General features: G+C 40.0%; 2 protein-coding genes across 4 annotated transcripts in view; both read right to left on the reverse strand.

Moving 5' to 3' along the window:
* The window catches only part of grm8a (glutamate receptor, metabotropic 8a), a 211,615-nt gene extending 200,913 nt beyond the window's left edge, over window positions 1-10,702 (reverse strand). The window contains exons 1-2 of one of the 2 annotated variants that reach the window (XR_013798735.1): window positions 10,642-10,696; window positions 7,696-8,432 (exon numbers count right to left, since the gene is read on the reverse strand). Coding sequence is in view for 1 of the 2 variants with exons in the window: in XM_079622080.1 (XP_079478206.1) it covers window positions 7,696-8,202 (507 nt within the window). In the remaining variant the exon portion in view is untranslated. Of the gene's footprint in view, window positions 1-7,695; window positions 8,433-10,641 lie in introns of both variants that reach the window. The other variant, XM_079622080.1, reaches the window with a different exon arrangement.
* A 914-nt stretch (window positions 10,703-11,616) lies between these two features.
* On the reverse strand, window positions 11,617-26,611 carry znf800b (zinc finger protein 800b). Of its 2 annotated transcripts, none has more exons than XM_079624515.1 (6): window positions 26,238-26,611; window positions 21,682-21,900; window positions 17,292-17,387; window positions 16,610-16,753; window positions 14,612-15,770; window positions 11,617-12,349 (listed from the first exon to the last, which is right to left on the reverse strand). In XM_079624515.1, coding segments are annotated over exons 2-6 (1,506 nt in total). In that variant the 5' UTR covers window positions 21,788-21,900; window positions 26,238-26,611; the 3' UTR covers window positions 11,617-12,348. The 2 variants fall into 2 exon arrangements, with proteins under 2 accessions (XP_079480641.1, XP_079480642.1); XM_079624516.1 differs by having other exon boundaries at window positions 21,682-21,811; window positions 26,238-26,586.
* Between the last annotated feature and the right edge of the window lie 405 nt (window positions 26,612-27,016).

Here is a 27,016-nt window from a genome sequence, read left to right on the forward strand (position 1 = left end):
TAGAGAGATAAAGTTGCTCCCGCTGCTAGCTCATGGACAGCTAATGCTCACGCTCTCCGTCTCTGAGAGATTCGGAAGATGATTCAGATTTCTCTCGGCACAGCGACTAGAAGACTGACAGCTGTCAGACCGGTTGCCCACGTCACATCTTCGTCGTCAAAGTTACAGTTTAAATTGTGCACAACAACAGAAGCTATTTACAGGTGAAACTCGAAAAATGTTAATATGGTGCAAAAGTTCATTTATTTCAATAATTCAACTTAAAAGGTGAAACTAATATATTATATAGACTCATTACATGCAAACTGAGATATTTCAAGCCTTTATTAGTTATAATTGTGATGATTATGGCTTACAGCTTATGAAAATATTCACAATATTCTAATTTTGAATTTGGGGTTTTCATGACTCAAGGTATATGTGAATCACTCATTAAATATAGAAATTATTATGAAAACATGCTTAAACTTGATTATTAATTTATAGGAATAATATAAGCACTCAAAATGATATATAGATATATTGAAGAGACAAGGGATTCTGACCGCTTCCCTTTAATAAGCTGTAAGCCATAATCATATAAAGGCTTGAAATATCTCACTTTGCATGTAATGAGTCTATATAATATATTAGTTTCACCTTTTAAGTTTAATTATTGAACTTTTGCACCATATTCAAATTTTTCAAGTTTCACGGTAGCTATTATAATTGATTGATTTACATATTTTTCGAATAGAGAGAAAATAATCAAATGCTATTTGTAAAGTACACTGGATTATTCAAAAATAGGCATTAGCTACCACATGCTTATGCACATTTTCTCATTTAATTTGCAGGGAAACCACTATAGCATGTGATAAAACACAGCCGTGCACAGATGGTTCCAGCCAAGAAGATGCAATTTAATAGATTTAGGAAGGTGCAAAGGTTTATTGGCCTCATGCGTCGGTGCCAATGATTTTCAGTGCGCAAGCAAACCCATCTGCTGAAATTAACTTAAGAGGGCTGGTTCAATAACAGAAGAAAAAAAACTTTATGAAAATGCCAACTTCATTACACAATCCATTATAGCGCAGTGCCAGGCGTGTGATTTATGCCGTGGCGCATTTCGGGGTCTAAATAAGCCACTGATTCTGACCTTTCCACAAACACGCAGAGACTAACAATAACGCTCTTGCTGACTCAACCCAACATAATGTGCATCTGTTGCTTAATTACATTTTAATCTAAATGTTGTCTTTCTGGAGTAATGAAGCACAAAATCGTTTCATAATTCACGGGCTGTGCGACACATTAGTCTTTCTCTTTAACTTCAAACTGAGATGCAGAGCGAATTTATAAAAAAACATTTACACTCGCCAATTTAGCTCTCAGCGTGAATGCGACGTGATTTTACCTTTGTTCCCTTTTACATCAAGGCTAAAAACCTCAAGTAAAAGCCACTGTGACTGAATGGACAGGGCTACATGTTGCTACTGGATAAACAAGTAATCTCAATGCCTGTGGCTTGTAATTGAATCAGGCTTTCAGAAGTACAAAGGTTGGTATGTTTCAACACAATTATGATGGACGCTCTATTGATCAGCCGTATTTTGCACATCGCCGTCAAAAACCACACAGACCCCTTTTGCTCACGGCTAAAAAACAAATGCTGAAACCATAGCGAGTCATAAAAGTCATATATCTGTCATGATGCAATCTGCTATTTGCAAAAACCGTGCAATAATGTTGCTATGTGAATGTGTTCATCTATTACTCATATAAACATTTAAAAGTTGACAAGTAAAGCAAACCAACTAAAAAAGTGATTCCTTCTTTGCTTTAAAATCCACAAAAAGCTTTAAAAGGATGTTGTTTACATCAGATTACATGTAAAATCCTGTTACAACACAAGTCCTGTTCTCGGCAGCTTTTTGTATTACAAATAAATGAATGCTACACTCAGAACAAAATCATTATTATTCAAGTCTGTCTTGAAAGCGTTTCTGGGAAAAAGTTCAGTCTGAATGCACAATGAACGCTGAGTGTTGGGGCCTGAACTCATGAATATGCATGCCAATTGTTTGCCAATGAATGTAATATTGCTACAGTAGATATTGTTAAATAAATAAGAACAGGCAGCAGTGAAACGACGTCGCACTCGCGAGGTTCATCAAAGCCATTACAAGCTTCTTAATTAACAACCAAACCCACCGTCCCACCAGCACCGGAGGAAGTGATCCGGCCCAACAAGTAGTTCTTGTTTATAAGGCAATCCTAAAATGCAGTGCAAAAGGCAGGAAAAATGTGATAATTACGGTAAGAATAAAAAAATAAAAAATTGTTTAAAAGAAGAAAAAAAAACATTTTACTCAATATATTTAGCTAATTACTTAGCCTATTTTCATATCTATTAATGTAGCATTTTAAAATGTTTTTCTAACATCACCATTAAGTAGTGAAACCGTTGTTTCTGAATGTTCTCTGAACATTTTTTTTAAACATGCAAAAGTTAAGGAAACATTCCATTTTATCATTCTGCGAACATTATGGAATGTTACTTTTGAATGTTCTCTGAACATTCCGAAAAAGTCGTAAGATTTAAAAAAAACGTTCCATTAACAAAAAAACAGTCCATGAACAACATTTTTGTGCTAAGGTTTTGAGAATATTATTAAAGACCAGAAAACAGAACCCGCGTTAAAGCTACACTGTGTAATTTTTTAAGTTGATTCTTAGCAAAAAATACTTTGTTCTTTCAAAATGATATGTGCTCATTAATGTATAATTACTTCTACCAACTAATCAAGTATTGTTGCGCCATGTTGCGCCTCCATCTTGAAAATACATTAGCCAAAGAGGGACATACCTGGAAATTCAAGCTTCGCCTTTCGCACTTGACACTCAGTGGCACCGTGACGAATGATTTAGCCTGTTAAAGATTGAGGATCACGCCTATTCTCGAGGACATTATGTAGCCTACGCTGTAAACATCGCCTTACACTATTAATCTCGTACATACAGAATAACGATAGCACTGATACTTTACTAAGATTAGCTTGCGTTTGTTTGGGAAACCTGATAGCTGATGTTAGCAATGAAATGGTACCAAAATAACAAAAATGTAAAACTATTATTCGTTTTGGTCATAACCTACATGTTAACTGACTAAATAACTAAATAGTTTTCTAAAGTAACCTCATCACTTGAAGGAACACTCATGGATGAAGTCGAACTGGAAGTCATGTTAATCTTGGAATAAGTCAAGTCAAGTCATCTTCATTTATATAGCGCTTTTAACAATGTAGATTGTTTCAAAGCAACTTTACAGTGATAAACGGATAATTTAAGGTAACAGAGATTGTTTTGGCTTTATAGCGGTTCTTGAATAAAGATATTTTCCAGCTAAAGTTAGTTTTGATTGATTCACTTCCGTCGAAAGGATCATTAGTTATTAAATTAGAGACCGCTAAGACGACACCGTTCTCTCTACACACACTTTAAACTCGAACCTGTGAGAAACGCTGATGGCGCTCACGTGCGCATCAAGAACTAATTCAATAGTTATGCGCATTTGAATATATGTGCGCAGGTTTATAATTCCCTACAAACCAAGCCTTAACAAACTACTTGTCTGGCCTTAAACATTTGATACAGAACTTTATCTCTTCGGGGTAGATACGCGAAACCGAAATTATCCTGAAAACGCTTTATCTGTAGAGTTGTAAAGGGATCCGTCACAGGGGAGAGACCAGTTATAGAATAATAATGAGAGGGGATAGAAAGTAATAGTCAGTCGGTAGACATATACAATTTCATCGCTAGATGGAAGAAAGTCTCACACATAGTGTAGCTTCAAATTAACGTCACTGGAAGATTATTTGTTCATAACTTGAGAGAAGCTTCGCTGTCAGCTGGGAGGCAGTCGTATATTCCAGTGCATATATTACACACCAGCATTATGCATGTAAGAGCCTTTCCTCTTCCACTCTGCCAAACACGACTGGAGGCACTTCATTGCTCTCAGGAAGCTGCGGAGGTGAGACCGCACCTGCAGGGTTGCCCTGATAAATCACCTCCCCAATGAAACGCATCTGAATTGCACCTGCAGTGCGCTGGGACCGGCGCAGGAATGGAAATCAGGGGGACTAACAGCTTGTGGCCGTCCTCTCGCTGGGCATCCTAATGCTGTGGCGATTACCGAAACAGGAGATCTGACGGGGAACTCCATATGTCCCATTCAGAATCACTATGCGCTGGCATCAACGCCTGTTCACAGTGATGCATGCACGAGCATCGCTCATATTAGCAATTCAATGTGTAAACTTAACATCAGTGTAGCTAAAGTCTCATGAAACCCACACCTCGGCACGGGTCAGTGTTCACCATCATTAGGCATGAAAAGTAGCCTCTTTAATTGAGCTTTTATTTACATTTTTCAACTGTTTCATCCCCTTACTAATGAGGAAAAGCACAAAATCTCAATCTACAACAATGCACAAGTATGCAAAGAAAGTAATGAGCCATTTTTATTTGAACTCTGTTTCAAAAATACACACAAACGCGCTTTCAATTTTTTTGCAAGTTTGAGACTTCCATAACATTGATCTTTAGATAATTGGTCTGATCTTTTGACACGCTCACAATGCTGCCAAGTGTCAGACTGCATCTATAGTCTCAATGATCAAATGAAGCAAAATATACATTTGCAGCCAATGCTTCTGAAAAACGGCAAAGGGATAAAAATGATGCACTGCTGATGAATACTAGCACTCACCAATGTCGCATTCATATCTAATAATAACAGCGTTGTAGGCCAAAAAAAACATGCATTCCTGTTGAGACAAAACACATACGCAGCCAAATGCATATTTACATGCACGCCACCCAAGACCACGTCTCTTCTAATCATGTTTAACGTGATTGCTTCCTGATATCAAAGTCTGGCGGCTGACATGGTGTTACAGAAAAAGATCTACGCTTGCAATATGGGACATGCGTCATTTAGTGCGGATGGGTCGTTCGGCACAGCGTGTCTACATCAATCAGTCAAATCATGGTCAGCTAATGAGTGTGGAATAAACAGCAGAGTTTCATTAACATAGTGTCGTTATTTGGCACAGGACGGCCGTGAGTTGTTCCTATGACAACTACAGTGAGCAGTCGGCCAGAAGTGTTATTTAGACTGCTTATTAAACATGACCGTGTTAAAATCTATTGTTGTCAAGAGGCCACTTGAAGCTCAGAGACACGTATACACCTCTTTACGGGAGATAGTTCATGCAATCCAGTCCAACTCCTAGAGGCGTTGTTCTTCTAGAAAAGACTGCATTGTAACAGGTTGTCACCGCTGAACTTTAGCTGTTTACATACATAAATAATGACAGCGAAAGAGCCCCCTGGTTGGATTAGTTTCCACCGACAAGCAGAGCAAAATGCCGGAGTTTATTTCACTGTCGCGTTTGGCCAGAAACATCATCTTTCTGCTGTACATTCAGACTACAATAGAGTTTGGGCGGTATCATTCTCCGAAATCATCCTGCCTTGAGATTCTTCCAGGCCACTCTCTGTCACATCATATTACAAACAACTGTAGTTTGAGTTATGCGAGGTCACCCGTGGTTATGGAGACCTTGTCTGCTTCATAGAACAACTGAAAAAGACTCGGAAGTAAGCAGGCAGAAACTTATCCAAAGAGTGTACATACAAGAGAGGATACAATGGCCATTGAACGGCCTTCTGGCTCCCAATCTAGATTGTTAACTACTACGCTATAATATAACCACCGTTCACAACAACTACACACTCTGGCCTGATTCCCAGGATCCTCAAACAGCCTCGTAAAGTTGGCGAACGTGATGTAGACACATGCGTCCCGACATTAGGGCCTGGTCTCGTTTGTATTTGCCAATGCCCAACCCTGATTGTTAACAACTACACGACATTAACAACACTACGCACAATTCACAGGCCATAGAAAGGCAAAGTTAGACCTCTTATGTGAACCTGCTAACAGCCTCATAATGATGGCAAATATGAGACACATCTGCCATGATGACCCCATTTAACTTGGAAAATATGGGCAAGTCTCAATTGTAGGTTTTCACCAACGCTATCTTATGACCGATTCGTATGTATTTTACGAGATATTGTACGCTAATTCGTACCTTATTCGTACGATTTGTCTAAACCCAAGGTTTAGGGGCGGGGTTAGGTCATTCGTATTAATTCATACGATTTGGGCAACTCGTAAAATACGTACGATTGAGCAAAAATCATACGAATTCGTACGAAATAGCCACCTCGTAACATGAGTACGAATTGAGATCGGGTTTGTTTTTACCTATTCCCTTTCCACGCCTCGCCCAGATTGTTAACCACTGCATTAATACTCTACGATGAATATTCACAACAGCTACAGACTCTGTCCCATTCCCAGGCCCAAGACAGGACCTCTTATGTGACCCTGAAATATCATACTTTTGGCAAACATGATGGAGACACATCTGCCGTGATGACCCCAATTTTTTGATCAAATCTGGCATATACTAGCGTGTCTAAATTGTACAGCTTTTAACAACTACAATGTAAACTATAACCATGATTCACAACAGTTACAGACTACACCCCAGACTACATCCTAGACTACATCCTAGACTACACCCCAGACTACACCCCAGACTACACCCCAGACTACACCCCAGACTACACCCCAGACTACACCCCAGACTACATCCTAGACTACACCCCAGACTACACCCCAGACTACACCCCAGACTACACCCCAGACTACACCCCAGACTACATCCTAGACTACACCCCAGACTACATCCTAGACTACACCCCAGACTACACCCCAGACTACATCCTAGACTACACCCCAGACTACACCCCAGACTACACCCCAGACTACACCCCAGACTACATCCTAGACTACACCCCAGACTACACCCCAGACTACACCCCAGACTACACCCCAGACTACATCCTAGACTACACCCCAGACTACACCCCAGACTACACCCCAGACTACATCCTAGACTACACCCCAGACTACACCCCAGACTACACCCCAGACTACACCCCAGACTACAGCCCAGACTACACCCCAGACTACATCCTAGACTACACCCCAGACTACACCCCAGACTACACCCCAGACTACACCCCAGACTACAGCCCAGACTACACCCCAGACTACACCCCAGACTACACCCCAGACTACACCCCAGACTACACCCCAGACTACACCCCAGACTACACTACACCCCAGACTACACCCCAGACTACACCTCAGACTACACCTCAGACTACACCCCAGACTACATCCTAGACTACACCCCAGACTACACCCCAGACTACACCCCAGACTACACCCCAGACTACATCCTAGACTACACCCCACTCCCAGGCACTGGAAAAGCAAGGTTAGTCCTCTTATGTGACCCTGCTTACCTCAAATAATGTTGGCAAACATAAAAAAGACATAATGAATGACCCAAGTATTTGTCAAACTTGGCAAATATGTTCTGGTCTTGATAGGTTTTAGTCGACTCCCAGTCCAGATTATTGCTCTCTACACAATACTATACTATGACTACAATACCACTCACACACCTCAGAAAAGCATGGTTAGATCCTTGGCAATAATGGGTTGGACTTGACATCACAACTACAGTTTGCTTCCCTCTCCCAATCCCCAGAAGCTTAACTCACCTTAAAGAGCCTCAAGATGTTGGCGACCATGATGGAGACCGAGCTGGCGGCTGCACCGATGACTCCGACGATTTTGTCGGGCTTGGCAAATATGGGCTGGTCTCCATTAGCACAGCGTACATCCGAGCCGTCGCGCTCAATGAGAGCTTGTACAAAGGTGAGCGACTGCTCCAGGGCGTAGGTGTCCCGTGAGCAGGTGTCCAGGATTCGGGCGCCCAGCGTCACGTTGGGTAGCAGCTCTGGGTCTTTGTTGATCAGGTCGATGGCAAACAGCATTGCCTCCAGTCTGTGAATACCCTTCTCCTTCTTTAACTCTCCGCAGGGAACGCCACGCTCACCCCGGGAGTGAACCGGGAACAGGCCGCCCAGGATTATGTCCCCATCCAGGCGGATAGAGTGGGCGTATTCAATGGGTGGCGTCTCCAACTTTTGGAGAGAGACTGGTAACCAGTAGCAGAGGAAGAAGAGGAGCTGGTACTGAGTCCGAATTAAGCGTACAAGATCCATATCCACAGGGGTGTTGGGGTCAGTGTGAGAACGTCGTGTAGGGTTTAGTTTCCAGGTAATGGGATTGAGGACTAACGGGGAAGCAGGTGCACAGGAACATCCATTCCCATTTCAAAGCTGAAGTCGAGCATCTTGATCATTTAGGCCACGGGGAGCGCCTGGTGTGCATGTCATGTGACTGGAAGCAGGTGATATAAGGAGATGCGAAACTCTCACATCTTCAGAAGCATCTGAATAAAAGAAAACATTGTGTGAGTGGCTGCACAAAGAGAAATCAAACATGAATCACACACGAGCAACAAAGCAAACTCATCAAACACACGGACATCTTGACAGAAAGGAAATTACATCACAGTCATTTGGAGCTCAGTGTGGTCTTTCATTTCTGCCTCATTGAATAAACAACAAAATCAAGGCCTCTTCCGTCACATTTGCATATAGGCAACCAAAGACATTTCGCAGCGAGAGGAAACGTGTCTATTTGAGGACAATAGAGCTGTCGGGTGATTCTTACACTTCAGCGTGTGGATCGGAGAGTAATCAACGTGAGTTATGACAGATAGATCTTCACAACAGTTTTTTGTCAGGATGCACATATTTAGACATTTGGGGAAATGGAGATATTCAGATTAAAATTTTGATGTTAATGTTTAATTATATTATTAACTAAAACATATTTTTTCTTTAAATAATTTTAAATAATAATAATATCAGTACGGTCACCTACATATTGTGTGTTCTAAAAAATTTGGGGTGATTTCATGTGTGTGTGTGTGTGTGTGTGTGTGTGTGTGTGTGTGTGTGTGTGTGTGTGTGTGTGTGTGTGTGTGTGTGTGTGTGTGTGTGTGTGTGTGTGTGTGTGTGTGTGTGTTGAAGCTAATGAATAATTCTGAATTATTTTTGGTATATTCAATATATATATATATATATATATATATATATATATATTGTATATGTCTAATTATTCAGACACCTTGCTATCCTAACATAAATTAACTATAGTGCCCTTCTGCACCCACTAGTAAAAAAATATATAAAAATGATATATGTATGTCTGTATATATAATTATACATTTTTGGTTTAATTTGTGGAGTCAAGGTAGTTCATTTACACTGTTGTTGGCACACACCAACCACCTAAAACATTTCAGAGAGTCGAGACATGAGAGAGCCTCTCGTGAAACACCTCCACATCTCCACTAGAATGGAGAGCCATCGTTTGAGAGAGAGACACACACACACACACCGTGTCCGCCTCCGGTCGCCAAGAGCATCACTCCACACCGTAAAGGAAGTCCACTGCACACTTCTCAATGAGACTGCTCTCCTGGTGAGCCACTAATGCCACTGAAATCCCACACACACTAACCCAGACGCTGAGGGAAGATCTCATCATTATTCCTGGATCTTACTGTGAACTTTAGATTATCTTCAAGACAACATTCGAAATGTTCTATTTTAGAACAATGACTGTTCTAATTGCTTCTCTGGTTCTGACGCTGTATTCTATTCTCTGTTCTATATATGCTCTGTTTCTCTTCTCCAGTCATCTTTGGGGAAGACCAGTGCGCATTCGTTTGAAAATGCATTTGCATATACGATGGTCTATGCATAATTGGATTTGTTTCAGCCTAATATTCTTCTAGTTTGCAGAATGAATCTCTATATTAAGCTCAGGACTTCCCTCTCTTCTGCCGTTATTTCAGACACAGATGGAGTTATTACCCTGGCACTGGCAGTCGCAGTGTGTCCCATTTCTCTTTTTAATTTACACGAATCAGTATGTGTCAAGCAGAACCATCTTCTGCTGGAGATGCCATTATATTCCCACCAGGAGAACCTGTCTCGTAGGAATCCAGAGCTCTCTCAACTGTAGTTCAAAAAAAAAAAATATATATATAAATAAAAATACAAGCGCGTGCATTTGAGAGTTTTCAGTCAATTAATGCAATCATGAGAAAGACACGAGGCGTTATAAAATTCACATTAAGCACGCACATTTCTGATTCATAACTGAATTTATAACACACATCATGTGTATGAATCAGCATGCATGCGTGTGCATTTACGCACATTCCTTCGATGCAATGCAATGATTCACACACACCACACACACACACATTCTCCATATGTCTTTACATCAATGTCTCAATAAAAGCGCAACTATTGCGTCTAAAACAATAAAGTGCTGTGAAGTGACCAGTGTCATCTTAAAAACTAATGAGCTCAACAGACACAACTGACACATTCCTGTAGGTCTCAGTGACACGATAAAACACAAGTTATCTATTTGATCACTGACAGTTTTCGCGCTCAAAACATTTCCATGATCAACATTCCAAACAAAAGAACGAGCAGATCATATTTTCTCCTAGATTATTATACTTGCAGTATTTGGAAACACACTAAGATGGAAGTGCGGTAGATGTGAGATCTTACCTTCTTGCTGCCCTCAGATGTGGTGTGTGGTGCTGAAATGAACAGCGCATCACCAAAATGTGCCTCTCTCTCTCTCTCTCTCTCTCTCTCTCTCTCTCGTGCATCACATGCAGTCTCAAATGAAGCATGCTCTCATTTCAGAAGGAAAATGCACAGGATGGTTTCCTCGGAACGATTAAGAAAACACCCACTCTTGTGCACACAAAATAATTGATGCAGAAATAGTTGAAGAAAGGAGAGAATAAATGCAGGAATGTGAAGAAAGATTCTAACGTTATTTTGGATTTCGCGATGCAGATTGGCTTGAAATAAATATAATTTATATCTACAGAAACTGCATTAACACGCATTTCAGTTTTAAGAGTCAATATTATGATGTCTCGTGTCATCTAACGCATTATTTCTGGATGTACTCTAAAATTACCCCTGTTCAATGTATTGATTTAATGAGTGTGAATGCAAACAAGTAGCCTAGTTTCAAACTCTCCTCAGCATGCAAAGGTCTATAGGCTACTAGTTATTTATTTATTCAGTCGTTATCTTGACCACAGCTTCAACTAACCAAAGCCACATCTGAATAAATTGAACTCACATTTTAAAACAGGAAGAAAAAAAATAAATAAATAAATTTGGGGAATGTCAGGTTTAGCTGCATTATCCTTCAACAGCTGCTTTATAAACAGTGCACTATTGCCCTCTAGTGGTGTCAAGAACACTTGCTCACTCATGATTCCCAAACTACCCAGCAGAGCCGTCCTCAAATATTCACTACTGCACTCTTAGGGATTTAAAAATAATCTTTCTATAATCAATAATACATTTATATACATATATAGAATGAGAGTCAAGTGTGAGATAGGCTCATTTTAATTCAACAGAATCCGGTTACATGAGAACGCAAAATGCCTTTAAACTTCACTTAAAACTTTTTTTAAATGAATTGAGACAAAGAAAGAAAGAAAAAAACAATGCATATGCTAATTTTCTCTGTTTATTGTTGGTCAATACAAAGAAAACTGAAAAATAAAAAAAAGAGAAATAAAACTTCTATCCGTCAAGCCTCCAGAAGGTTAAACACAGATATGCACAGTGAATGCATCTGAAGACCTGTTCACATACTTATTTGTAAAATGTGAATAGACAAATGCAGAGCGTAAAATAAGATCAGAAGAATCTAAAACTGATAGAGAACTGCAGGAGGACAGATCTCGTTCACACAAGCACAACTGCTCATCTTCCCCAGAGCAGAAAACATCCCTTTCCTTAATATAACCGAAGCGGAGTCCGAGTTCATCGTCTTCAGAAACACATCCAGATCTCATCACTGAACACCAACGAGCCTGACGGGAGTCACTAGCCGAGTTCAGCAAGAGCATGTGTGTCTTGAAGCTTTTCGGATGGAAATGTCAAATCTTATTGAGTATACATGTATGTCTACATGTCCTCTTACATTCGAGAGTGGTCAGAACCCCTCATGAACAGATACCAGAGCACAGCTGGACAAACTGCACCGTTACGTTCACATACAGTCTCCAATGTGTGTGTTTGGGACGACGGAAAAGCCCAAACACACATTTCCAGGGGGCTCTTATACTCTACTGACTGATAGTGTGTTTTGTCCAGCACTGGGCTTCTCTTTGTCCCTTTCACTGTCCAGTCTGTCTTTCCACCGTCGCTGCCAGAAGTCCAGTTCGCTGTCAGAAAATATCTAATAAAGAGAGACAGGTGAGTTAGAAAGAGACACCAAACAGTGTGACAGAAACTATCATGATGTCTCAGAAATGTACCATGGTAAAAACTTTTTTTTATGGGCACGTACTATAATAATACCATGAAATTTGAACGTCTTGGAGTTCCTTGTAAGTTACATAATGTGCTTCAGTAACTAGTGTATTGCTTCAGTAACTAGTTTATTGCTTCAGTAACTAGTTTATTGCTTCAGTAACTAGTTTATTGCGTAAGTAACTAGTGTATTGCTTCAGTAACTAGTTTATTGCGTAAGTAACTAGTTTATTGCTTCGGTAACTAGTGTATTGCTTCGGTAACTAGTTTATTGCGTAAGTAACTAGTTTATTGCGCAAGTAACTAGTTTATTGCGTAAGTAACTAGTTTATTGCGTAAGTAACTAGTTTATTGCGTAAGTAACTAGTTTATTGCGTAAGTAACTAGTGTATTGCTTCAGTAACTAGTTTATTGCGTAAGTAACTAGTGTATTGCTTCAGTAACTAGTGTATTGCTTCAGTAACTAGTTTATTGCGTAAGTAACTAGTGTATTGCGTAAGTAACTAGTGTATTGCGTAAGTAACTAGTGTTTTGCTTCAGTAACTAGTGTATTGCTTCAGTAACTAGTGTATTGCGTAAGTAACTAGTGTATTGCTTCAGTAACTAGTGTATTGCTTCAGTAACTAGTGTATTGCTTCAGTAACTAGTGTATTGCGTAAGTAACTAGTGTATTGCGCAAGTAACTAGTGTATTGCGTAAGTAACTAGTGTATTGCGTAAGTAACTAGTGTATTGCGTAAGTAACTAGTGTATTGCGTAAGTAACTAGTGTATTGTGTAAGTAACTAGTGTATTGCGTAAGTAACTAGTGTATTGCGTAAGTAACTAGTGTATTGCTTCGGTAACTAGTGTATTGCGTAAGTAACTAGTGTATTGCTTCAGTAACTAGTGTATTGCGTAAGTAACTAGTGTATTGCTTCAGTAACTAGTGTATTGCGTAAGTAACTAGTGTGTTGCTTCAGTAACTCTCTGCCACATGTGGACTGGGAGCAGCTGGTAATCCAGCCTTCATGTGTTTTCCTGTTAGATGTAACTTACTGCAGCCCAGAGACAAACACCAGCACTGAGACCCAAAGGAACAGTGAAATGCTAACTGTCAGAGTGACATATGGACTTCCAGCACGGGGAGAAAGTGGAGCATTAACGGGGAAAGAAGCAAGTCAGGAATGGTCATGGATCCCCAAGGCAACCCCGTCACCCTTATTTGATGATCAGAGAGCTTCTCTTGTCTCGCAGGTCCTGTGACAGAGCGGCGTGATTAATACGAGCCCTGTTTCCAAGGACACGGGTGAGTTATCTTAATTGCTTCTTAAAGAAGCCCCCCTCACGGCTCTTTAAACCTCGAGGTGAGACCGGGCCCGCCTGATTTCCGGGGCCTTGCAGTGGCATCCATGCTTCATTCTCCCGTGCTGGAAGTCCACCCTGGGATTCCTCTTATTCATTAGCAGCAAGGCTGTGGTAACAACCCGCCAATCACAGCACGATTCCTCTCTCCACACACACCGCTACAACACACACCGTCTCCTCCGCCATCCAAGTTCAGGAGGCAGAACGAACACATGCTAGCACAGGACACAAGCGCACACACACTAGTGAGATGCCTACTGTACCTAGACTAGTACCTAGAGCCTAAATGTAGGTAGCAGAACACTACTACCTTCTGAGATGTTTTGGCCAAATTTAAAGGCAGGTATTTGCATGCATTTTTTTTTTTTGGTCAAGAATGCAATTGCAGAATGCATTGTGATGAGGTGATCGGCCTTCTAAAATGTTTCGGCCAAATTCAAGAGTAGAATTGCATGCATTTTTCATTGAAAAGCTCATTGCATACAAAAAGTATGCAATTGCAAAATGCAATGCAATGAAGTCATCTGCCTTTTGAGATGTTTTGACCAAATTTGTAAGCAGAATTGCATGCATTTTTTGTCAAGATTGCAATGAGGTGATCGGCCTTCTGAGATGTTTTGGCCAAACTCAAAGGTAGAACTGCATGCTTTTTATTAATTTTTTTGGTCATGCATGTAATTGCAGAAAGCATTGAAAGAGCTATGTGAAAAGAAGAAAAAAAATACAAAGTTGGTGGACAAAGCAGAAAAAAAAGTCAACAAGAAATACTTAGTAAGTTAAAGTATTGTGAAAAAGAAGCTGCTGTTTGTGTTGACATGTTGATGGTTTATGAGATACACTCACCAAAGCATGACCTTCGATCTCGTCCTGATCCCTGCGCTCCTTGCTGAGGTTTTTAGATGGCTTCTCTTGTGCAACCCTAGGTACCTTGCCTTTTTAAAGCTCTGCCCACAGATGTTGCACACGTGCAGAGATTTCTTCTTTCTCCCTTTTGAAATACTGGCATTCACTTTTTTACTATTGGTTACTATCCCAGTCTTCAAGGTCTTGCGCTTTACTCCAGGAGCTTTCAGGTTCCTGCGCGTCGCATACGGGGAAGTGTGGTTGTGGTGGACTTCTTCTTCTTCTTCTTCTTGACCTTGATCTTTCGAGTCTTCTTTGTTCAACACGACCTCGGCCGGCTTCTTGACGGCGTAGCTCTCCAGCGACGACGAGATCCGGCAGATGTAGGAGGACGACTTCTTGTGAAAGTCCGAGAGATGGCGAAGCACGTCTCTTTTGCGGCGTGTCTTGTAGCTGCAGAGCGGACAGCTGTAAAACTTCACAAAGAAGTCCGTGCCGTTGTCCGTGTGCAGCTCGATGTGTTTCTCCAGGTTTTGCACGGAGCTGAATGAACGTTTGCAGAGCTTGCAGAAGAGCGACTTGAAGTCAAAGCCCGCGGAGAACTCGGCTTTGGACGGCACCTTGTCCTCTTTAGGGTTACAGGAGGAGCCGGGACTGTCTGGAGCGTTCCCGTTGACCATTTTCTTGGATTCGGACATGGGATCAGTCGAGTTGGTTGAGGAACTGGAGGATATAATCTTGTGAACAGTTTGCAGGTGTCTCTTCAGGTGACCTCGAACCTTGTATGTCCTATTGCAGAGGAGGCATCTGCAGGACTCCGAGTCTTCTTCCATTGGCTCATCCTGATGCTTTTCCTCTGCATTTTCCTCTCCTTTGTCCATGTTCTCTCTTTCATCTTCGTCATCAATGCAATTCTTCTCGGCTTCATCTAACCGGACCTCCTCTGTGAGCGCCCCCTGGCTGTCGGAGGGGTCGTGTCTCCAGCTGTCGGGACTCTGGGATGAAGGTGGCAGGTCGTCTTCTTTCGACAGGTACTGGTACACGGCGTTCTGGTTGCTGGCAATCGGCTCAAATTTCAGAACGTATTCCTCTTTATCAGAGCAGGAATAGATGGCTTCAATAAGTTCTTTCATGCTTTTTTTGTCATCTCCAGAGGGGTCTAGAAGACAAACCAGAACTAAATGTTAGTTAACGGGATCGTATCATGGAAAACAGGATTTTCTACACTTTTTTTATTTATTAAAGAGCACTATTTAGAAATACTTTAACACTAGATACCTGTAACTAACCTGCAAAAATGAATTCAGATTACACATTCATTTATAACATCAGAAATTAACTTTTCTATTAAATTATAATTGATTTTCAGGGGGAATTTTTAGTGTTGTAAAGTGCAATTTTAATAATTACATTATTAAACGTATTAGTGTTATCTTATGTCAAATTCTTATATTTATATTGATCAGAACACAACAGGCATGTAACCAAACCAATAACATGTTAACAACATCAATGTTTACTATTATTATATGAATGTTTACCGAGGCTATATTCTGTTCAAAGGCCGGAATAATTGCATAATGTTATGAGAATAGTGTCATTTAAAAATGCCTACTTAAATTATATAATTGTTAAAAAAAAAAAGATAAACTAAATGTTATGCCTTTTCATTCATTTTCACTTTTACTTTAATCACGATGGTAGTTATCAATTTAGATGAATTGTGTAATTTATTTTGTTAATGACACACCCTGATTAAAATGTGTTAGTATATGCATAAATAAAACAATCAAATTTACATATAGAAGTCTTTCTTAAAAGTACAATAGCACGAACACTAAATAAGATGCAACAAAAGTAAAACAGACCGGGCAGAATCAATGTCACCAAAACATAATTACGTTTTATTTCCATAAGTCAATGAAAAGATATCATGGCAAACTCAACGCTGGTCTTTTGGAAATTGAATGAACAGCAGAAAGGCGATGTTAAACTAACCATCAGGTTCAGGCACTCGAGGGAAACAGTAGATCTCCTTGTGCTTGATCAGATTGGGAAGGCCACGGAAGAGACTGCGGCAGAGTTTGCACTCGAAGATTGTGTCCACCTCTTTTAGGAGGATGTGTTTGAGCTGTGCAGTGCCTGCAAACAAACACAAGAGGGCAGTGACAGGAGTCATTGAGATTCTGTGTCGAGTCAGACAACGGTGCTTTCCATTTCATTATAATGCATTGTTCTACTACGACTATAAAGATAAAGAGACCACAAAACCAGTCATATGGGTACATTTTTGGAAATTGAGATTTATACACCGCATGAAAGCTGAATAAATAAGCTTTACATTGATGTGTGGTTTGTTAGAATAGGACAATATATGGCCGAGATACAACTATTGAAAATCTGGAATCTGAGGGAGCAAAAAAATCTAAACATTGAGAAAATCTCCTTTAAAGTTGTGCATTTATGTTCACGATTGTGCTGCATTCACTCACAAAAATACATGTTTTATATATTTACGGTTGGGAATTTATTAAATATCTTCATGGATCATGATCTTTACTTAATATCCTCATGATTTTTGGCATAAAAGAAAAATCGATAATTTTGACCCATACAATGTATTGTCGTGACTGGTTTTGTGGTCCAGGGTCACATATAGAGGTGAGGTAACACACAGTACCTGTGCGGAAACATTCAATGATCTGATGGATGCCAGATTTGGATGTGAGCAGCGGTGTTAGTAGCAGAGCGGGATCTCCAGGTTCTGTGGAATAAACTGCAACAGAAAAACAGAGAATCCTTACAGTAAATATAAAAAAATCAAATCATTATTGCACTTAGAACAGTATTAATGCCCGTCCACACCAAGGACGATAACTTTAAAGGTAACAATATAGTTAAAAAATTCATTAAAAAAATAAAAAAAGGATAGCAGAATCCAAACCACAACTACAGATGAAACCCGAAACATTTGAATATTGTGCAAAAGTTCATTTATTTCAGTAATTCAACTTAAAAGGTGAAACTAATATATTATATAGACTCATTACATGCAAAGTGAGATATTTCAAGCCTTTATTTGTTATAATTTTGATTATTATGAGGCTTACATTTCTGGGTGAACTAACCCTTTAATACGAGGTGTAAACAGGGAAAAGAAAGGAAAGTGTGATGCAAATATCCTTCCTTTGCATCATAGAAAGCATCCAATGAATCAAGTGCCTCAGTTACAATACTGCCTATCTCTCTTATTAACACTTATGACAGTCTGAATCTCTAGAAATAATTCTCCCCAGACAAACTCATTACTCAGAAATGATGATCTGAAGTGGCAAGTCGTAAGAAGATTGAAAGAGAATAGAAAGTTGATAGATGGCAAGTCGTAAGAAGATTGAAAGAGAATAGAAAGTTGATAGATGGTAAGAAGATTGAAAGAGAAAAGAAAGTTGATGCATGTAAGTCGTAAGAAGATCCTTTTAAAAGAAAGATCTATAATAGCTACCGGTCGATATAAAATACGTCCGACTGTTTGCACTGTATTTTATTTTTTTTATTTTTTTTTCCAAACTGTGATTCAGGAAGATTTTATTAATTTTTAGGGCTGTCTGATTGGAAGAGATTTTGAAGGGGAACGGGAGAGCTTCACTCCGACGAGGCGAGTGAAGATTAGCTATACTATGGAGAGTATAGAGGTTCGCTGTTTGTTTAAAACAGCAAAAGTGAAACGTGCTCTGTGGGGGCCCAGTGGGGCAATACTGGTGTGGTACACCACCCCAGCAGAGGACGTCCCTGGATTAGGTCCAGTGGCACCGCAAACCTGCTCAATCGCTTCCATCTCAGATAGGGGTGATTATTAATTATCAGGGCTGTCTGATTGGAAGAGATTTTGAAGGGGAACGGGAGAGCTTCACTCCGACGAGGCGAGTGAAGATTATCTATACTATGGAGAGTATAGAGGTTCGCTGTTTGTTTAAAACAGCAAAAGTGAAACGTGCTCTGTGGGGGCCCAGTGGGGCAATACTGGTGTGGTACACCACCCCAGCAGAGGACGTCCCTGGATTGTAGGTCCAGTGGCACCGCAAACCTGCTCAATCACTTCCATCTCAGACACGGTTTTAATTATTCTTTTTTCTTTTGATTATTTTAATTTCTTCTATGTAAAGCACTTTGAATTACCACTGTTTAGCTTTGCATTTACTGAATGAGCACTGTGCCACTGTTCGTCCGACTGTTTGCACTGTATTTTATTTTCCAAACTGTTTTAATTATTCTTATTTCTTTTATTATCTATGTAATTATTTTTATTTTTATTTCTTCTATGTAAAGCACTTTGAATTACCACTGTGTATGAAATGTGCTATATAAATAAACTTGCCTTGCCTTGCCTTGCCTTGAAGTCTAGTTTGCCGTGCTCGTGCCAGTGTGTTTTGGATGGCAGATCTCACTGATATGAATCATATCCATTCAGAGGTTCAGCTTGTGCTTTCTAAATGAGACTTTATTAAAGTTTGCATTATTGATGGCCGCTGCCTGCGACTGTCTAGATGAGTATTTGCGAAAGCGTCTGGCTCTGAAACAAAAGCCTTGATTTAACACGCATCTTTCCACTGGATAAATCGGATCATATCTCTTTACGGTTGCCAATATTTCAAGGTTGTGATTAATGAAGCGCTAGTTTGTGGAGAACATTACAGAAAATACTTTTATTAGTGGAGTTTGCAAATAACACTAGTATTATTATTGTGGAAAAACTTAAAGGGATGGTTCACCATCTCATACGTCTTTACAAACAAAAGGTCTGGTCCCATTATAATGATCGAGGTTTGATGGTATTCATGTTGTGTGGAGTGTTGGATTAGTTGTTATTTACCCTTGTGGTTTTCCATCTACCATTGTAGGATTTGATAATCATTGTTACCTGAGGTAATATCTGCATATTATGAATAAGTATAGTATGTATATGTGGTTTTGGATATGTGCAACTCTATTTTCGTTTCTTAACGATTTAAGATATTATTATTAAAAAATATCTTAGAGGTATTATTATTACTATTATTTATATATATATATATATATATATATATATATATATATATATATATATATATATATATATAGTTTTTTTTTCTTTCTGCGAGCGGGAGATTACTCGCGACTGCCGGCAGATTTGAAATAATACGGCCACCGTAGGAGTTAAAACGCCCTCGGAGTGGGAGGGGCTAGAAAGTAACATTCAGTTGGTAGTCATATACAACTTCACCACTAGATGGGAGTAATTCCTACACAGTGTAGCTTTAACGTTGTGTTATCTTATCGTAGTGGCGGCGAGTTTAACAAACAAAACCCCATTTTCTTCAAAATCAAGAAATGTAGCCGTTATCTAAAACGACTCTTAAAGAGCATTTCCGTCAGTAGAGCTATATGGGAACAGATACACAGCGGGAGACAATAACTCTTCACTACATGAGGAGGTGGAAAATCAATCGTGTGTAAAATACGGGGGCATGAACACAGCTGTGGATAAAGCCACCAAATCAGTCAGAGATTGATGATGGGGATGTTGGGGAATTTATGGCTGGGACCCAGCGGTGTGTTTAGAGAGGTCCTCAGAGACTCGCCTTATATTGCAGGAGTTTTATGTCAGTGTGAGGGATTTTCCTGGAGGAAATCTGCCAATATAAGGACGCTAGGTGAGGAGGTGCCGTCTACGATCTGCACTTCAACGCCGCTGACTGATGCTTTTGGTTTGAAGCCAGTTCAGTCTGTACATTAGAGCCAAGGGTCCAAATTTAGCACTTGTCAAGTTGTAGGTGAAGGAAAAATTGGTTTTGGCTTGTAAATAACACTTGATTGACTCACTAGTTGCCTGATAGTAGTACACGATAGGGTTGTTATTGTTATCAGGTTCAAATCCCTATTTTTGTGTAATTAATTAAGAGAAAGTATACCGTCATCAACTTGATATATATACACGACTTCCCACCTCGCAAGTACGAACTTCCCAGGAGGACCATTTCACCCTGTGTGTGTGTGTGTGTGTGTGTGTGTGTGTGTGTGTGTGTGTGTGTGTGTGTGTGTGTGTGTGTGTGTGTGTGATGGGTAAGTGTAGGGGTAGGGTTGGTGTGTGTGTGTGTGTGTGTGTGTGTAATGGGTTAGTGTAGGGTTAGTATGCGTGTGTGTGTGTGATGGGTTAGTGTGTGTGTAATGGGTTAGTGTGTGTGTAATGGGTTAGTGTGTGTGTGATGGGTAGATGTAGGGGTAGGGTTAGTGTGTTTGAGTGTGTGTTTGATGGGTTAGTGTGTGTGTGTGTGTGTGTGTGTGTAGGGGTAGGGTTAGTGTGTTTGAGTGTGTGTGTGTGTGTGTGTGTGTGATGGGTAGATGTAGGGGTTGGGTTAGTGTGTGTGTGTGTGTGTGTGTGTGTGTGTGTGTGTGTGTTGGGTAGATGTAGGGGTTGGGTTAGTGTGTGTGTGATGGGTAGATGTAGGGGTTGGGTTAGTGTGTGTGTGTGTGTGTGTGTGTGTGTGTGATGGGTAAGTGTAGGGGTAGGGTTAGTGTGGGTTAGTGTGTGTGTGTGTGTGTGTGTGTGTGTGTGTGTGTGTGATGGGTAAGTGTAGGGGTAGGGTTAGTGTGTGTGTGTGTGTGATGGGTAAGTGTAGGGGTAGGGTTAGTGTGTGTGTGTGTGTGTGTGTGTGTGTGTGTGTGTGTGTGTGTGTGTGTGTGTGTGTGTGTGTGTGTGAGTGTGATGGGTAAGTGTAGGGGTAGGGTTAGTGTGTTTGAGTTTGAGAGAGTGTGTGTGTGTGTGTGTGTGTGTGTGTGACCTCACCTCTGTAAGGGTCACAGACTCTAGTGGCCCCTACTGAGTGAAGGACAATAGCAGGAATTTGCTGTAATCCTCTAATGTGGAAGGATCAGAGCGGATGGGCCGCTATTAAAATGCATCTACGCTCGTTTCGGATTATGTCCAGTCATGTGGACAGGTCAGAATGGATCCCATTGGTCAAGTTAAAATGCGTGTCATAGACGACATATGCATGTATTATTCATTTAAGATCCAAGAAGTGAAAGTTTACCTAGTGTCTTGCTCGCATGGTCAGGCCCGGGCACAACGGCCTCACCTGTGATGTCATCCGTCTGACAGGACTTCTCATTGGCTGGGGTCGAACGGACGTCCTCCATCTCTAAACCACTTCAGATGTGCCTCTGTGGAGATGGAGAGAACAGCAGATCTGTAAACAGCGACTCCAGACTCTTGACTGGAGAGATGTGCTGACAAACACCTCGCAATACAGCTGGAAAGACAATACAGGACAGTGATCAGAGACAGATCAGATGTTTTTAAAAGTCGTCTTTTTTGGACACACACACACACACACACACTAACCCGACCCCTACATCTACCCATCTCTCACACACACACACACACTAACCCGACCCCTACATCTACCCATCTCTCACACACACAAACACACACACGCACACACTAACCAAACCGCTACATCTACCCATCACACACACACAAATACACTAACCCTACCCCTAAACCTACCCATCACACACACACACACACACACACTAACCCTACACTTACCCATCTCACACACACACACACACTAACCCTACACTTACCCATCACACACACTCCCACACACACACACTCTAACCATCACACACACACACACACACACAAATACACTAACCCTACCCATCACACACACACACACACACACACACACTAACCCTACACTTACCCATTCTCACACACACACACACACACACACACACACACACACACACACACACACACACACACACACACACACACACACACACACACACACACACACACTAACCCTACACTTACCCATCACACACACACACTAACCCTACACTTACCCATCACACACACTCACACACTCTAACTCTACACTTACCCATCTCACACACACACACATACTAACCCTACACTTACCCATCACACACACACACACACACACTAACCCTACACTTACCCATCACACACACACACTAACACTACACTTACCCATCACACACACACTCACATAGACAGACAGACAGACAGACAGACAGACAGACAGACAGACAGACAGACAGACAGACAGACAGACAGACAGACAGACAGACAGACAGACAGACAGACAGATAGATAGATAGATAGATAGATAGATAGATAGATAGATAGATAGATAGATAGGATAAAATTTCCTTTTGTATTTCAATGAGAATTCAATAACAAAGATCAAACCAAACATAGTACTTTATGAAACAAATGAGAAGAAAAAAAATCTAATATCAAAATTCAATGACAGATAACTTATCAATCGATTTCTGCACTAAACGCTCATGCTTAATTAAATGTTTTGATATACGTTTTTTAATAATAGGCCTTTATCACAGTCCGCGTGTCGTCACATCCGGCTCCGATTAGCAGCGTAAAGGAATTTCCAACTTTGAATTATGATTAACCGTCGTCACCCGTTATTGTCAACAATATACAGTGCTATGCATAAGTTTAGACACCCATGCTAAAGTTGCCTAAAAAGAGGAATAATAAATAAATAATCTTTTGGAAATTGATCTTAGTGCCTTAATTAAAAAAATGAGGAAAAATCCAAGCTTTAAGGACACCAATTTTCTTTGTGAATGAATAATGTATCGTAAATAAATAAATGTTCTTCCTTAAAACACAGGGTGCATAAGTAAGTACACCCCTGTGTTAAATCCCCATAGAGGCGGCAGATTTATATTTTTAAAGTCCAGTTATTTCATGGATCCTGATAAAGACGATCAAACCAGTTATTTTTAAATAATCGTCTGGATTATCGTCGAATGGGTCAAATTCATCTAATTATTGATGATTGCATCGTAAAGTAAGTGCATGGAAAAAATGCGAACATTATTGTTTAATATAAGATTTCCCCAAACCTTTAATCCTCACAAAATAGACTTTATTCATCAGAATTCATATTTTAAACTGTCTAAATCTAATGCTCTTTAATGTGATATGGTGTCTGTATTGTATTCTTTCAGTTCTGTAATAAAATAAGGTGATGAGACTGAAGTATTGCGCATACACGTACGAAATATGCGTCTTTCACAATACTCAATTACTGACTGTCAACTGAGGTTGGTGTCTTTAGGAAGTATCTGTTCTAAAGGTTACATAAATAAAACACAACAATCCCGTACTATGGGTAACGCATTACAAGTTACATAAATGTAATCAGATTACTTTTTTTCCAAGTACCGTATTTTCCGGACTATAAGTCACACTTTTTTTCATAGTTTGGCTGGTCCTGCGACTTATATTCAGGTGCGACTTATAAATCAAAATTAATTCGCACTGACTGAGATGAACCAAGAGAAAACATTACCGTCTACAGCCGCGAGAGGGCGCTCTAGTTAGCGGAGTTGTTCAGAAGCGACACCGAGGAAGAACTCAATGTATCCAGAGTTGGGTAATGAGATCGGGAGCTTGGTGAACTTGCTGACCGGTAACTTGTTGAACTCGCTGGCTTATGTTAATTTAGTCTATTCAGCCTCCCAGGTATATGATCTGTGTGCTATTGTGTAGCTGAATAACTGTTAATGTGTTACGCTAACACACCGGACATCTATTCAGCCTGTTGTTCTGTGTGCTATTGTGGAGCTGAATAACTTGCCTTTCCAGATTAAATGTCTGTTCTTGGTCTTGGATTTTGTGAAATAAATGTATAAATAAATGCGACTTATAGTCCAGTGCGACTTATATATGTTTTTTCCTCTTCATGGCGCATTTTTTTGACTGATGTGACTTATACTCCGGCGCGACTTATAGTCCGGAAAATACGGTAACTAGTAATGCATTAGCTACTTTTAAATTTACAAAACATCTAAGTTATGTTTTTAAATAAGTAACTCGAGTTACTTTGTTTCCCCATGTCGTGACTGACAGCTCTCCTGCCCTCATGTTAAGAGGAATCGTGAGTAAAATGTGTGTGAACATGATGGTTATTGTAGATCTGGACTAAATGTGAACATGCATTTACTCATCTCACTTGCACAAAAACAGATTCATTATTCCTCGAAAATGAATAAAAACAGTGAACAACTCGGAATAAAGCAAGCCTGCAATAATTAAATGTTAAATAACACAAATATACTTTATGTTTTTAATCTCACTTTATTAACCAATGTCTTTGCTGCTGACCTTCAATGATCTGATTGAACCATAGTAATAAGCAAAAATGACTTTAGATAAACATCGCATTTGTGTTTGACTATTTTGCTGAAGTAACTGTTGAGCTTTCTTCTTCTGCAGAACAGCTGAGCGGTTAGTTTGAGTTGCGCCCCCTACTGTACAGGCATGAATTTGCATTTCCTTCAGTCTGAGGCTCATTCATTTCTCTTGTGGTGTAAAAGGGCCCTTACATTTGCCAAAAACAGAACTTTATTTATTGTTTAAAAATTCACGTAATGCATTACTTTCCATAAAAAGTAACTAACACCATTTAGTTACTTTTTAGAGACGGTCACAATATAGTAATGCATTCTTTTTATAAGTAACTTTCCCCAACACTGGACCTAGGCTATATACCATTACGTCTGCCTATTCTCTAACATTGTTAGTCAAAATCTCCTGAAGACTGCCAGTCCGTCCGTTTCAAAGTTGTTCTGCTTTACTGTACATAAGTATGATCTTGGAGAATATGTCCTGTACTTGAGTGCTATAGAAAATTAACACTTAAAAATAAAATCTTGCATTTACAGCCAGAAACCAGCTGACAATCACTTTATGAACATCTGTCTTCATGTCAAACACATATAAAATCAGCTTCTGGTGGGTTTAATGCTGTTTTCATGTACCAGTTTCAGGTAAACAACTGGTTTGTCCAAAAACCCAACATGAGGACATTCAGAAATGCTGATTAAGTTGCTTTTCAACGCTTTTATTGCATTAAACTAACTTCTACTTACTAGGTAGAAACGTTTTGTATGTTTTTGGCCGGATACTTTGACTTTTGTTTCAGTCAAAATGTTGTCACGCTATCCAAACGGCCACTTCAACATATTTTTTCAGCATTTTTAAAACCTCATCCACAATCTGAAACTACCAAAGTTCACACCGACGAGCCAGACACAAGGAAGAACCACGTACAACGCGTTTGTAAACCCACAAAGGACGATTCACGCATATGAAAAAGCATAAAAACGTAATCAAACACGGAAAATAAACTTTACAACACATCAACATCCAGCCGCGCGGAACCGAACCTCAGGCACGCGCTGCGCTTTGCTCGTCATTGCGCGCGGCGCTGGAGAGCCTCGCGCCATTGCGCGCGCTCTCCTGACTCACACATGACAAATATCACAACAAAACACAAACAGTGTTGCTAACAACAGTCATCCGCATCTAATAAACTAGTTACACCTTTTATAATCACGCGCGGAATCGAAACCGATCGTCTCTTCTTCGCCATCCACAGGCTGAACAACAAAACCATGACGCCATTTTCTGCAAAACAACCGCGTTCGGGGAGGAAACGCGACGCTTTTGCGCGTTTAAAACGCACGTAAACCGCTTCATCAAAGGTCGCGAGGCTTAATCGAAGCTTTTAGGTGTTCTTACCGATATAATCCGCAGATTCCCGGAAGATACTTCGACCCTATGAGCTCTTGGATGGTGTGTGACGCCTCCGCGCGCATGAGTGTGAGTCTCCAGCACATGCACGTGCCCTGCTGAGCAAACACTGGAGATCTAGCAGGGTCCGGGACCTAGCGCTTAAAGATCCGGGCTGGACCCAGAAGATTGGGGGTTCGAGTCGCTATCACCAATCGACACATTTAGCTACAACATTTGATCAGACTATCACACAAATGCCAATGCAAATAAACGGGCTTGAAGCAGTTTAAAAGTTTAACCTTTCTAATAAAGAAAATTTCGGGTAATAGTCACGTTTTAGAGGTCATTCGAATGGACTCAAAAAGTTTGTTTATAAATCTAAAAAAGTTCGTTCTTTCCATATTTTTATTAAAATATAACTTTTTAATTGTTTTAATAGCCTAGTATAAAAGTTATATTTAAGTTAATTATAAGTTATTCTACAAAAGTCATATGGTTAATGAATCATTGAAGGTCAGCAGCAAAGATATTGCTGAATAAAGTGAGATTAAATGCATAAAGTATTTTTAAATTTAGACTATATTTAATTATTGCAGATTTGCGTAATATTCAGTTTGCGTTTTACTGTTTTTATTCATTTTGAGGAATACTGAATGTGTTTTTGTGCAAGTGAGATGAGTAAATAAATACATGTTCACATTTAGTCTAGAAAGAACTACAAATAATATTCTTATTATATCGATACTATGTAAATTACATAGCGATATAATAAGAATATACTATTA

This window comes from Phoxinus phoxinus, assembly GCF_949152265.1.
Source record: "Phoxinus phoxinus genome assembly, chromosome: 9".
NCBI classification, from domain to species: Eukaryota; Metazoa; Chordata; class Actinopteri; order Cypriniformes; family Leuciscidae; genus Phoxinus; species Phoxinus phoxinus.